At 48.9% G+C, this 14798-nt stretch overlaps 1 protein-coding gene and 1 long non-coding RNA gene across 2 annotated transcripts in view; both read left to right on the top strand.

The window, feature by feature from the left end:
- ZC3H3 (zinc finger CCCH-type containing 3) overlaps positions 1-14798 on the top strand; it is a 126716-nt gene that overhangs the window by 100222 nt on the left and 11696 nt on the right. The window contains exon 9 of the mRNA XM_053938266.1: positions 4129-4260. Within this exon, the coding sequence (XP_053794241.1) occupies positions 4129-4260 (132 nt within the window). The remainder of the gene's footprint in view (positions 1-4128; positions 4261-14798) is intronic.
- On the top strand, positions 12176-14147 carry LOC128785565 (uncharacterized). Its single transcript, XR_008429926.1, has 4 exons — positions 12176-12359; positions 13120-13271; positions 13621-13782; positions 13892-14147. It is a non-coding gene; the product is annotated as an uncharacterized LOC128785565 (long non-coding RNA).

Below are 14798 nucleotides of genomic sequence, written 5' to 3'. Positions count from 1 at the left end.
GATGATTTAGCACTTCACTAAACTGTGTTTAGTGGCTGGGATCTCCACTTGGATGTAGCTTTGGAGACTCCAGCACGGAAGCCAAGGTGCCTGAGGCACGTTCCTTGTCCGTGGGGAGCTCATAAGTTATCTGGGAAGTTGCTCTGAATGAGACACGGATCACCAGATGTTTTTTACATGGATTTCTCTTCAGAGTCGCTTAATCACGAGTACATAAAATAGGGACGGGGACAGCTGCATTCCCTGGCTCGTGGCATGTCAGAGCAGGAATGGGGATGAAGACTGATAGATGGAAAAAAAGTTTGGGTTTTTTTTCTTTCATCCTGTAACAGCGTCAGACTTTCAGAAATAAGGAAGCCAAGAATGAAGGAAGCTTTGCAGTGGGATTGGCTGTTGGTTTATCCAAATTTATTGTAATTAGTGAGGCCAACTACTTCTTGTCATCCAAGTAAACAAAGTGCAACTCTCTGCCTGCACCTCTGAGGCAAAGGATTGAAATTCATCCACAGAGCCATAAACTCCAAATTAAAAGGAATTTCAGAAGGTGGTGAAGTCTTTTTTGGTCCCAGGATAGAAAACCTAGATGAAACTTGGGAATTGGACACGCCCAAGGAGCTGTTGCAGTTGGTGGTTTATCCACCAAAGAATGTGATGGTTGGATGTGGATGAATTTATGGTCTCTCTACCCAGGAATATTCCTTGGCATGTTTAAATTCCTGATGGAGATGTGGCCTCAGTTTCCCCTCCAGAAACACTTGGTCCCTCAAGGAGGACCTCCAGATTTGGCTTCTGGGCTCTGGTTTGGGTGAATAAATGGAGAACGATGGAATACTCAACCTTTAGCAGCACCTCACCAGTTTGAGAAGAAGAGCAGTGATATTGTGGTAATAAAACTGAATTAAAAAGGAGTGACCATGTCAAGGAGCTGTTTGCCAATAGCATTTTGGGGACAGAATCCTTGGGATGGGATCACATGGGATGCAGTGACCTCAGCCCATCTCACCTTTTTCCTGAGCTAATGAAGCATCACCTAAACTCAAGACGAATCATTAATTAACAAACCAAAATCAAAGCAGGCAGCGCCAGCTCTGAAAAGCTTTCGGAGCTCGTTTTTCCTGCCATGCTCCATTGGGAAGGGGAATTATTTTTCACAGGATTAACCAACCTGAGGGTGGCTCAAAGGTCTCCCTGTTTGCCACCTTGTCATCAGCAAGGGCTGGAAGAGAAACAACCTCCTCCATAGAGTTCAAACTTGTTCCAGGGTGATTTATTGCCATGGGAATGCTGCTTCCTAAAGCGGGAAGCAACTTCACTTTCCAAGTCCTGGAGCTCCCTGTTAAGCCGGGTGATTCTTGGCAAAGGTGGCTTTTCCCTCATTTATCAGGGCTGGGAAAAGCAGGTGGAGGCACTCAGCAGAGGAAGCAAGCATTTTTCCTCCTGCTCGTGGAGTTTTTGGAGTAAATCTCCACCTTTTCCTCAGGTGAAGGATTGTGCAGGGTTGGTTTTTGGCTGTTTGAGCTGAGGTTTTAATGCGATCCATGTTTTTTTTCCATGTGGGATGATGTGGTGGTTTGGGGATTCCTGATTTTGTTGGTCCCATGGATTTCACTGTGTGATTACTGGAAAGGGACACCCCTAAACCTCCTCATCAGAGAAAAACCTCCTCATCAGGTTGTTGTGTATCTCACCTCAGTGGGATTTCACTGGGATGGGATATCCAGTCCAGGAGGTGAAGGATCAAAGGCTTGCAGGGCTTGGCTCTTGGTGTCAGGACAAAACTGTTTCTCAGCCTTTGTGCACTCCCATGCCTCAGTGTCCCCACTGAGAAATGGGAATAATCACTATTTTCTATGGGAAAAATCACTGTTTTCTATGGAAAACTGCATGGATTCAGCTGTTACAGCGGCAGGGAGCTTTTCCCTATCCTAGAGCAGCAAACCCCTTGCTCCAAGCTGGGAATGGTGTCCAGGATGGAAGATGGCTCCAGATTGTCATGGAGCTTTGCAGATCCAAACTCCAGTGGTTTTCATCACCCTCTGGTGATGGAAGAAAGAGCCTGGGGAAAAGGGAAAGCTCTTCTTGTTCTGCCATGGGCAGGAACACCTTTCACTATCCCACGTTGCTCCAAGCCCTGTCCAACCTGGCTTTGGGCACTTCCAGGGATGGGGCAGCCACAGCTTCTCTGGGCAACTTGTGCCAGGGCCTCACAGTTTAAAGAATTTTGCTCCACAAGAGGCTCAGGCAGAGCCTTTGGTGAGAAGCACCCGCTGAAGCGACACACAGGGAATTTTTCCATAGTGGGTCAGAGGCACTGATACATCCCAGCAATGGGAAGAAACCAGGAAACCTGAAGGAAGCAAAGGTTGCGAGAGGCCGGGACTCGAGAAGCCGCCTGCTGCTGTTCCAACAGCTTTTCCCCTTGAGGAACTCGGAAAGAATCAGCATTTTTCTCCCTAATAGAGCTTCAAAACTCAGTTGTGAGCAATTTGGAGGCTCACGTGGAGTTTCGGGTTCATTTAGCTGCTGCCTCCAGAGCTTGTAGAGAGTCAAAGCTGTCGAAGGCGGCCGCAGCGCCCCAGTGCCTTGAATTAATGTTATTGTTATTTGTGTGGACGTGCTGGGGTGCAAACAAGGTTAATTGAAATGAGAGCGCTGCTTCCTCTTGATAATGGCTCGGGCTTGACAGCGAGGAGGAGTTTATTTTTGTCAGAGAGCTGCCTTTATTATCCCTTTTTATTAGAGCTAATTTGGGCTCTATATCAAAAACTACATTAAGGGAATCGTTTACGGTCACACCACCAGCACTGCCAAAGATCGCCCCAGAGCCCTGTCCTTTATGTTAATGTCTGCAGTTAAAAGACAATTAAAAATAAACTCTCCTCTTTTAAAGCACCCTTTGTTTTCTTTCCTCTCGGCCTCCAGCGAGGCAATTTAGTTCAACCCTTAATGTGCCCTTCAGGGATAAGGGATTTTTCCGAATAGCCCCGGCCATGGTTATTGCAGCATTGTAAATATTACTTGGGGATGCCTGAACTGGTGGGACCAGGATGCTACTGGTGAATGAGGAGATCAATACCACGCTGAGCAGTGAGGAAATTTGGGATGTAGGAGCAGGAGGAGCCGGACCTTCGGGAAGTGCACATTCCAGGCAGCAGCTGCCTGGTCGGGGCGGGAAGCGGGAAGCTGCCGGTGGTTGCCGGTGAGTTAAGGATGCTGAAATATGGCAGCAGGCTGGTAATTTGTTTTTAATGATAACAGCTGGCAGAAGGTGAAGTTTGTGCTTTGAGGACGATGAGGAGAATCCTTGCTCCGTCGGTTTTCCCTGTCAGCTGTCGCGCTTCGGGAACGCAGGAGCGCGGGATCGGGGATCTGCTCCATGTATGCCACTGCTCTCGTTCTCCAATGCTCAGGGCAGGATACTGGGCTGTCCTCCTCATTTCACTCCCTCCTGGAGCATCCCTGCCCGACTCAGTGCGCAGGGACAGGCATCATAGTGCTGGGGAATTCCAGGATAATGCCTTGGAATGATGCAGCCTCCCCAAATCCTTGCAGAGGTGCATTTTTCCTCCCTTTCTAAGAAACATCTTTTGGAGACTTTATCAAACTCCTTTCCAGCCAGGTCTGTACCCACAGAAGAGCCAAACGGGTGCTGTTTTGGCCTTTGTGATGGCCAAAATTTCCTCTGGGATGTTGGGATTCCCTCTGAGAATTCCCTATGGGATGCTGCAGCCGGGCTGGGTGTGATCTCTGCGCCGCTTTTCCCATCTCCACCACTGCATCATTCCTTGCGAAAGATGTTCCCTGAATTTATGACATTTCCCTCTCCCTTCCCTACACTTTACAGAGGGAATTTTCTTCCTGGTGGCAGTTCCCTCTATCCAGCATCCTGAAGGATGCTGAGGGAAGCGCCTTCGCTCCCTGCGTATCCAAACACCGGGAACACGTAATACCAGGGAACTGTCTTGCAGGAGACCAATGGAAGAGCTAAAAACACCTCTGGGATCGGTGGCTGGCAAAAGATTCCTATTTATTTTACGCTTGTCACGCTTTTATATCAGGTCTGGGGGTTGCAGTGATTCCGAGTCACGGGTTTAGGGAATTGCTGACGGATTTCTCCTCCTCTTGCAGATGCCGGTGTGTTCCTACTACTTGAAGGGGATCTGCAGCAACAGCAATTGCCCTTACAGTCATGTCTACGTGTCCAGGAAGGCAGAAGTGTGCCAAGATTTCCTTAAAGGATATTGTCCCATGGGAGAAAAGGTAAAGGGGGATTTTTCCCAGCTGTTTTGGGCCAAAGCCAAAGCCATGAGCAGCGTCCTGCACCAGCTACAGCACTGCAGGGAAGAGCTGGAAGCTGCTCAGCACCTGGATGTGATGAGCAACAGTCCTGTGCTTTTCCAAGGGTTTTGGCAAAGTGATTTTGGTTGGGAAAAAAGGGAGAGAAATCAAAGGCTTCAGCTCATCAAAATGCTGGTAAGAGCCTCCACGTGGTGTTTGTGTTATCAGTGTCTGAGCTGGAAGCACCTGCCCTGAAAACCCCTCACTGAAACAGATGAAAAATGTAGGAAAATATTTGGGATTCCCTGTTTTACCTAGAAAATCCATAGGCATTAATGCTTATTTTCCACTCTGGCTCTGTGACAGGTTAAAACTTGAGCCTTAAATCCTGTGGCTTAGTTTTAGGAGCAAGACCAGCCTTGCTCAGCCAGCTCAGCATCCAGCTGTGCCTGGGGGATTCATGGAGCCACCTCCAGGTCCTGGGGATGTTTTGGATCTGTGCAGTGGAGTCCTACATGGACTTCATGTCCACCTTGGGGAGAGTTGCAACCTCATCCATGAGCTTTTGGTACCCAATGTAACATGGAAATTGTGGGAGCAGCTTTCCTGGAGCTGGGCTTGGAGCCAGCTGCCATTTGTTGTTCCAAAGGAATTTGGAACACACGGGATCTCACCTTTCTGTGTCGTGGCTAACGGAGAGGGTTGGCCATGCTGGTGTTCCCTTGGGAATCCAAATGACTGTCCTGACTCCTCTTTGATGTTTTCCAAATGGGTTATGGGTTATGGTATGAGATTTCTGCTCATCTGTGGACAATTGTGACCAGCAGGAAGGGAGGGAATTCTGCCCCTCTGCCCCACTCAGGTGAGACCCCACCTGCAGAGCTGCCTCCAGCTCAGGATCCAACAGAAGAAGGAAGATGTGGAGCTGCTGGAGTGAGTCCAGAGGAGGCCACAGGGATGCCCCAAGGGCTGGAGCCCCTCTGCTCTGGAGCCAGACTGGGAGAGGAGGAAATGTCCAGCTTGGAAAAGGGAAGGCTTTGAGGAGACCTTAGAACCGTTTCTAAGGAGCTAAAGGGGCTCCAGGGGAGCTGGAGAGGGACTTGGGACAAGGGATGGAGGGACAGGACACAGGGAATGGCTTCCCACTGCCAGAAAGCAGGGATAGATGGGATATTGGGAAGAAGCTATTCCCTGTGAGAGTGGTGAGACCCTGGCACAGGTTGTCCAGAGGAGTTGTGAGTGCCCCAGAGGGCTCTTCTCCTTTTCTCCATCCTGGTAGCACTTGTTTGCAGAGGTATAACCCATCAGGAGAAGCCGTAGGTGCTCAGATTCCCCCAGCGTGGCCACCAGCCTGTCCCAGAATCCAAACACAACGTTGGATAGAATCCTAGCATCATTTAGGCTGGAAAAGACCTCTAAGATCATTGAGCCGAGCTTTGAACCCAGCACTGCCTCATCTGGTGTTTTCCCCATCCTTTCCCAAGGAGAAACCACCAAAGAGCCAGGGAAAAAAGCCAAAAGTGAGAGTTTTAAGGAAAGCAGGACATCAGCAGCAGCGGAGGGAAGCTCTAATAAATTAGTCTGGGCCTAATTACTTTTTGTGGCAGCGCGTGGAGGGGGACTTGATGCAGGATAAACATTCCCTCAGAAGGAAAACACAGGCATCCTGCCACCTCCCTCCAGCGCAGCGCCAACCACGCAGGCAGGGTCCCGACAATTATTTTTAAAATATTCCAATTTAAATGAAAATATAAAAGAGATATTTAGAATATTTATTCTATTAGGAAAAGTGCTTACGGCGTCACTTTTGGAATGTCGGGAAAGCATTCTCCTCCAGATGATGGATAGCAGCCTGTAATTATATATGGGGAGAAATTGCTGAGCGGGCCATATTTAACTGGGGAGGAGAAATTCCAGCTTGGGCCATTAAGGGTTAATTTTATTCTCTAAATAATATAAAAAGTGCTGAGTCCGTGCCTTTGCTCCAAGTAGAAAGTCCTCAAATGGACCCCGGAGAGTTTATAATATTCTACTGAATCAAGGAAAAATGTTAACCTTGCTTCATAAAACGATGGCTTGTTAAAGATGCGCAGTCCCTTTTCTTGTGAATTATTTAGGATGGGAGTAAATCTTCCCTCGTTCTGCCTTTCCCTGTCCGAGCAATGTTGGTTTGAAGCACAAAGAGCACGGAATGCAAAGGTGTGTGACTCCGGTGGAGCATCCTGGGTGGATACACTCCGACGAGGATGGTCCATAATTAGGAATTTAGGTTGTTTTATGCTGATTTTTGGCACGCTGGGCTCTTCTCCCAGTTGCGTTTTCCTCTTTGTGCCCTCCCAGACAAACACAATTCCTGATTTTTAGCAGACCTCCATCAAAAATGTCCATTATTATCCATAATTTATGATGTGTCCTTGGCAGTGTTGTCTCTTAAGGACTTCCTAGGGTGTGTTGCAGCATTCTCAGGACAAGTTGATCCACCTTTGACCCATTCCATGAACTCTAATTCCAGCTGATCTTCGTACAAATGACGCCAGGACTGACCTGCTCTGGCTTCACCAGGAATTTAGAATTAAGTGAGAAGGCTTTAATTTTGCATTCCCAAGTCCTTTTTTCAGGAATGTGAATTGTAAAGGGTCTAAATCCACCACTGGGGAAGGGGACAGCTCCAGTACAAGACCATGACCACATCTTTCGTAAAGGGAATGTTACTCCCAATATAATTAATTGGTCTAAAGTTGGACCTGATGATTTTGGAGAGTTTTTCCAACCTTAATGGTTCTGGGATTCTGTTTCCAGAAGGGAGCTGGTGGCAGAGCTAGGACCTTGGTTTCCAGCATTCTTACAGGTTCCTTGATCATGGGCTAGGAAGTTTCTCCACCATTTGTGCTTCCTAAAGGGATTGTCCCTATACACAACCTCATATGTGTCTCTTAAAGCCATGGAGTGATTCCCACCTCGGAGATCTCTGTCCCAGTTTTCCTGGAGCTCCCTGCCCTTCGCTGGCACCCTGACCTGGTCATGCTGGGAGGTCCCTCTGCACTAGAGGAAGCTCCAAGAGGGAAGTGGGAAGAGAGGGAGAAATGGGGCCTCTTGCAGGTTCTTTCCAGGCTTTTCCGGAGATGTTTTCATGAGCTGCTCTACAGTCAGAGTTCTCTGTGGTTTCACATCCCTCCTTCCATAATGGGGCCTTGTGGAGGGGCTTGGAGGAGGAATTCTCTAGGAGAGGATGGGATGAGGCTGGTGGGTGTGAGGGATGAGGCAGCACCAGTGAGTGAGGTGTCTGTGGTGATATGACCCCAGAGCAAGGGACAAGCAGGAGGAGACATTGGATGGAGACATTGTGGATGGCCCATCCCTGGAAGTGTCCAAGGCCAGGTTGGACGGGGCTTGGAGCAACCAGGGATAGTGGAAAGTGTCCCTGCCTATGCCAGGGGGTTGGAACAGGATGGGCTTTAAGGACCTTTCCAACCCAAACCAAATTTGATGGCAAAACATGGGCTGGGATCTCTGTGTGGCCGAGAGCCTGGAGGTGGGAGCTCATCCACAGATGACCCCAAGGAGCACCTTCCTTGGGATTTGCTTTCTAGGCACAAAAGATGAAGGAGGAAAGATTTAGGTGGGCTGTTGGGAAGAATTCCTTCCTGTGAGGTTGGTGAGGCCCTGGCAGAGGTTGCCCCGAGAAGCTGTGGCTGCTCTAGCCCTGGAAGTGTCCAAGGCCAGGTTGGACAGGGCTTGGAGCAACGTGGGATAGTGGAAGATGTCCCTGCCCACGGCAGGGATTTGGAATGAGATCACTGAGGTCCCTTCCTACTCAAACCACTCAACAATTCCATTGCTGCATCTGGAAAATTGTTTTGCATTAAATAATCTTCCCCTCTCCGTGCCCATTAGCGCCAGAGCAGCGTTAAATCCCTCTCTCCGTATTGTTTCCATCGGCTGCCTTGGAGCCTGTGGGTAAATTGTTCCCTCATGGGAGCTGTTAAACAGTGAGACACAGTGAGATTAAACAACGAAGCTTCACTGGAAAGGCACGGGGAGATGTACTGGAATAAATCATGGATAAGAGGAGAATCTGTTCCCATCCCTCTGGAATCCCAACTGGCACAACCAGCCTTGTGATAGTGAGGCTTGACATGGGGACCTGCCATGGCAGGAGGGTTGAGCTGTGCTGGGACCGCTCATCCCAGCTCATCTTATTCCTAAAATACATCTTTTTATTGGAGCAACAGCTTTCACTGAAGCTCTAATTTCCGCCTTATCTATGTAAAAAATATGGGACAGGGGCAGCACTGCCTGAGGAAGTGCTACTTCCTTGGGAAGAATAATTTTCCTCCCCCAAGTGGAGCTTGGTGGTTTTTGCAGTGGCAGCTGCTGGATTTTGCTGTAGAAAATCCAAATATGGGGATTTTTTCTCAGCTGAAACCTCCTTCTTATGTGTTTTTTTGTGTGTTTGGTTGGTTATTTTTTCCTTTTCTGGTGGAAGTTCAACAATTTCCCACCAGAAACGTAATGTGTGTCTGATACATTACATTTAACACATTTCTTTAGAAAAAGCCACATGAGCTGTGTTACAACAGTAAATATTAAATGTCTATGGGGTTTTCTCTTAATTATCCAGTGATGGAGAGCAGCAGCCTGGGATCCTTGTTTTCCTTAATCATTTATCATGGAAATGTGAAGTTCCACACTGTTCATGCTTTCTGATCTCAGCTGAGTTTTCTGGTTTAACCAGCATTTTTCTTTCCTCACAAACATCAGATCTTGGCATTTCTGGATCTTTTTTCCCCCTCCTTTGATCCCAGGTTGACTCCAAACCAGCTTGGCTTTTCCTTGAGGAACTCTTGAACGAAAGGTTGTCCAGCCCTGGCACAGGCTGACCTGGCAAGTTGTGGAATACTCATTCCTGGAGGGATTTAACAGCCCTGTGGAAGTGGCACTTGTGGACATGACTTAGTGGTGGCCTTGGCAGTCCTGGGGAAATGGGGTTTTTCAACCTGAACAATTCCCTGATTTTGTAACAATTTGGAAATAGCTGATGGAGAGCTCTGCCTTTGATAGCTCTTTTATAGTCCACTGCAGCTGTATGAAAATCAACTAGAAAAGCAACTTAATTTCATTTATCCTTAATTTTGGCTCTGGCTGACAGATGTTTTCTAGGAGCTTGATTTGGGATTTTTTTCCCCCATAATGTATAGCAGAAATCTTCAGTCACCAAACTGATGAGCAAGTGGAATTTTTATTTAAAATAAAGTATGTGTAGGATTAGTAATGAGGCTGTTTTTAATGTCATCAGTAGTGTCCAGGATGGATTTGAGCTGGCTGAAATCTCTCCAGATCCATCCTGTTGGTTTGCTGGGGATGTTGAGTCCTTGTCCACATCCTCTGGGCAATGAATGCTGCTGGTAATAAATGATAAATCCCAGTTGTGGCAATGGGATCTTCCCATTGGAAGCACTTTTTAACCTTCAGAAGAGGTTTAAAACTGATCAGGATTCTTTCATGGCCAATCCTATCCTTGTATCTCTGTGGAAATCTTGTGGGTTTCCAGTTGTATCTCGTGGTTTGTAATGGGATAATGAGGGTTCTTATTGCTCCTTTAATTTAACTGTAGCATCTCCAACGGAATTCTGATCCTTGCGTTAAAGATGGGGCTTATCAGGATGCACTGGAACTGCTTAATAGCCTGGGATTGTTGATAACAGCACCAAGATAAATCCCAGGCTGAGATTTCCTCTTTCTTACACTTTAATATCTTTGTAGAAGGAGGTGGGGCACAAAATGTGAAAATTGGGAAGTTTGGGAGAAGAGCAGCCACGAAATCACAGCTCTAAAGTGGGAGTGTAGTGATGAGGCAGAGACTTCCTGATTTCAACCTGAACTTCTGTAGAGATGAGCACAAAACCCAGCAGACTGGGGTTTTGCTCTTGTCTGGAATCTCCCTTTGATCTGATCTGTTCTCTGTTGGAAAATCCCCACATCCTGTGAGCAGTGGGTGATTCCCAGGATCACAGAATGGCTCAGGTTGGAAGGGGCCACAATGGGGCATCTGGTCCAAGCTCCCTGTTCCAGCAGGGTCATCCCAGAGCACATGGATTGTGTCCAGAGGGTTCTGGAATATTTACAGTGAGGGAGACTCCACACCTTCTCTGATCTCTGCTCAGGGCTTGGTCACTGTACAGGGAAGAAGTTCTTTCTCATGTCCAGGTGGAACTTCCTGGGATCAGTTCCTGCCTGTTCCTCTTGTGCCATTGCTGGGTCCCCCAGAGCAGAGCCTGGGCCCTGCTCTGAGCCCTCCCTGCAGACAGGGACACACAGGGATGAGCTCCCCTCTCAGCTGTGTCTCCTCTTGAGGCTGAACAGCCCCAGCTCCCTCAGCCTTTCCTTGGCAGAGATGCTCCAGTCCCTTCATCATCCTCATTGTCCTCCTCTGGACCTGCTCCAGGAGTTTCATGTCTCCAGCACTGGACAGAGCACTCCAGATGTGCCCCATCTGTGCTGAGGAGAGGGGCAGCATCACCTCCCTCACCTTGCTCTTCCCAATGCACCCCAGGATCCCACTGGTGGTTCCCTGAGCCACCTGGAACCAGGCATGAGGTGGAGCCCCATGATCCCTGATGGAGGTGACGCCGTTGGGAATGTCCAGTGGGTGTCTGCCTCATTCCACACCCAGAGGTGATGATTTGGGGTTGGGAATTACCACTGATGGGTAGACCATGTGAAAGTGGCTCTGTCGTGGCTTTCAAGTGGGATGGATGGGATCATGGAGGTCCCCGATGGAAATGGGGTTCCTCAAAGCAGTGCAGGGGAGGGTTGAATTCCAAAAAATTACAGTCAATGACTCAATTTCCAGTGGAAACCAGTGACAGGTGGTGTCCCTCAAGGGCCTGTACTGGGACCGATGCTAATTAATGCCTTCATTAATGACATAATGGGATTGGGTCCCCCCTTGGCAAGTTCGCAGATGACACCAAGTGGGTGGTGCCATTGTTCCACAGAATCCTGGGATTGCAGACTGGTTTGGGTTGGAAGGACCATCCAGTTCTAACCCCCTGCCATGAGCACAGATTCCCTTCCATCTCCTTTGCTGCCTCTTAAATATGATTTTCCCAATGATTTTCAAAACACCATCCTGAAACACCGTCTTGCTCCAGCTCCAGAGGTATTTTAGCTCAAATGTTGTTTTATTTCCTGGAAATACCAAAGAAGAGGGTTTATGGATTTGCAGGATCCTGGAGAGTTTTTAGATCCCAAATTCCTCTGATCATTTGGAGATGACCATCAGGAATCATCCCTTCACTGCAGGCATTTTGCTGGGCAAACTCTTTTGAGGGCAGAAACTTGTTTTGGAGCAAATTCCTTTGGATAACCACATCAACTAAATTTCTCCATCATTATTCCAGTCTGGATGATGTTCGGATGTATTGTCCTCCAGGTTTTAATGACAGGGAGCTGGGATTTTTTTTTTTTAAGGCCGTTTCCATCTGCACCCAATTATAAAAAAACAATCGGAAAAAAGCCATTTACTGGCTGTCACTTCAGAGTGGCATCAAAACAGCTCCAGCACCTCCAGCCATCACTTCCCAACAGCCACTTAGAAGGACATTAAAGCAGCCTGACATCCATCCAGTCCGTTAATCCCGCTGCTTGGCCATGGGGATACCTGGAATAGCTTTGGCGAAAGCTGCATGGATGCTCAAGAGGGCTTTAAAAAGTAGGAAGCACTGGAGTTGAGGCAGTTGAGTTTTGGGGATTTTAATGCTCTCCTTCCCCTGAAGGTCTGGTTGGTGGCATTTGTGTCCATCATGATGGATAGAGGGATAGACATGGATTCCAAGGAGATGGGAAGGTGCTCCAGCACTTTGTCATCTCTTCACAGAATCACTGAATATTCTGAGTTGGAAGGGACCCACAAGGATCATCAAAGTCCAGCCCTTGTCACCTGCTCTCCCGCAGCACTGGGAAAGGAGCAGGGGGTGAGATTAAGCCTGGAGATACTTGAGAAGTTCAACCTGGCCAAACTGCTGCCCAGGAACCAGGAATGTGAGGCTGGGTGGGATCTCTCCACCCCACCCCATACGGTCAGTGGGTTGGTTGTTGGTTGGCCCAGTGACCCAGCTTCACCTTTCTCCCAACCTCCATCCCCTCCTGCCAAGCTTGTTCATGGAAAATGTTCGTTAACATCATTCCCAAGACTAAGCCAGGACTTTCCACCAGTTGCTGCCTCCTCCTTTGCCAGCTTCATGCTAAAGAAGGCTGGGCCCTGCAAACCTCCTCATCCCTGTCTCACTCCTGGAGCACGTTGGGCCCCGTTGGACCATTTAAGGCCTTGTGGATCCTTGACAGCACCTGGAATTTCACCCAAAGCTGCCCTGGCAGCCAAGGAGGAGTCCTGGATATGGGATCTGCCAGCTGGGCACCATCCCAACCCTAGGCACTGTTGCTGGACAGGCTGTGAGGGGAACCCCACAGTGGGGAAACTGGGATTGGGACATATCCATGGGGATGTTGGCATGGAGCCGGAGTGGGGTGAGATTCCTCCTTGTGGTTTTTTAGGGATTCTCTGGGGTTTTCTCATCTCTCTGATGGAAGAGACCAAACTTTTTTTCCCTTTTTATGGCCCAACCTGTGGTCTGGCGGGGGTCCCGGGGGGGTATAATTAGCCACCCTGACAGGTGGCAGGGATCAGATGGCCCCCAGCACCACCCCACAGCCCCGCTCGGCTTCACCCCAGCTGACGCGTGGCCGGTGGCAAAATTCCCTATGGAAACCCAGCCCCAGCGTGCTGGATCTGGCAGGAGCAGGAGAGCTACTGTAAATAAACAGAAGGGGCTTTTCCAGCCTCCGAAGGCAATTCCAGCCTCACCATCCCAGCTGTGGGACAACGAGGATGGATGGGGAGTTGCGGAAGAAGGGCCGGAGCGCTGAGAACAGTGTGGAAAAGCCATTAGAAACCTGAGCTGGGGACGCGGCCCCGGGATTAGTCGCACATGGTTTGTTTTCTTTATTAAGTATCTTTTTACCATGGAGCCAATAAACATGGGCTGCTCCAAGGATTCACTTGGAGGCTGGGGCTGGGTGGAGCACTGGGGAGGCGGCACATCCCGATCCCGGTGCCCAGTTGGGATCACGGCACTGTCCCACCCCGTAATTGGTGCCCCGCTGGGAAGGAACAGCCACGTTTCTTGGCCTTTTCCCAGAATAGCTTAATTCCTCGATGTAGCAGTGATGCATCCGTGTGGCTTTTTGAGGTCAGGGCTCTTTTTTTCCTGCTCTTCTCCTTTCCAAGTTGATTTTGTGCTGGAAACCCCTTTAGAGAAGATGATTTCACATCCTTTTCAGGAGTCATCCAGAGCAGAGACAGAATTTGGACTTGATGATCCCTGGGAGTCCCTTTCAACTCAGGATATTCTGTGATTCCAGGAACTGGGGATGGTCAGACCAGGACCTGGCACCAAGACCCATCCCCACAATCTTGTGCTCCACTGGGATTGTCCCTTCCAGGTGAGCTTGGAAGGTTTGCCCATGCATTCATCCCAGTCTTCAATCCCTAATGGGCTGTTCCTTTATTTTTTTCTCTTCCCTAATTTTGTCCCATTTATTTTTAAATAAGTTGTCAGGTTGAGGAATTTGCTTTTCTGCTTGCTAATATTTTGGGAGAAATTCCTGTGTTTGAATTCCTGTCTGGTCGCTGCCTTTTCCAAGTGTTTGTCTTTGGTCCAGGATGTATCCTGTCTGCAGGTAAAGTGAGACAATTAAGGAAATATCCCGTGGAGCCAGGCTGGGAGAGCTGGGAATGTCCAGTCTAGAGACAAGAACGTTCCAGGGAGACCTTAGAGGCTCTCCCAGTGTCTAAAGGGGCTCCAAGAGAGCTGGAGAGGGACTTTGGACAAGGGATGGAGTACCAGGAAAAGGGAAAATGGTTTCCCACTGCCAGAGTGCATGATTAGATGGGATATTGGGAAGAAATCCTTCCCTGTGAGGGTGGTGAGGCCCTGGCACAGGTTGTCCAGAGAAGCTGTGGTTGCCCCATCCCTGGAAGTGTCTAAGGCCAGGTTGGACAGGGCTTGGATCAGCCTGGAACAGTGGAAAGTGTCCCTGCCCATGGCAGGAGGTTGGAACGAGATCTCTAAGTGCCTTGCAACCCAAAGCATTCCAGGATTCCACGTTCCTATAAAACACAGGATTTGGGAGTGATGGCAAAGCCAGGCCCTCTTCAGACCTGACTCTACTTCCAGGTTGCCCGTTGGTTGTAGAGTTACTTCCCATTCCAGCTCCTTGAAGTAAGAGGTGGAAAATCATAGGAACTGGAGTTTAAAATGTTTTTTTTATGGAAAAGCAGCACTATCACTGAGCTGTCCCTCCCCATCGAGCCCATATCCGTGTGTCCATGTGGATCCCAGCCCTCCTGCTGCTCAGCACCGTCCCCAACCTCCAGCACACGAGCTCCTTGCTCTGCCGCCGACTTCAGCGCTCAGCCCCGGGCGACGGAGCTGCCGAATCCTTCTGCTTTTCAAGGA

The sequence above is a fragment of the Vidua chalybeata genome, chromosome 1 (assembly GCF_026979565.1).
Source record: "Vidua chalybeata isolate OUT-0048 chromosome 1, bVidCha1 merged haplotype, whole genome shotgun sequence".
Classification (NCBI taxonomy): domain Eukaryota; kingdom Metazoa; phylum Chordata; class Aves; order Passeriformes; family Viduidae; genus Vidua; species Vidua chalybeata.
Note: the sequence above shows the minus strand (reverse complement) of the source record. Positions and strands in the feature narration are given on the sequence as shown.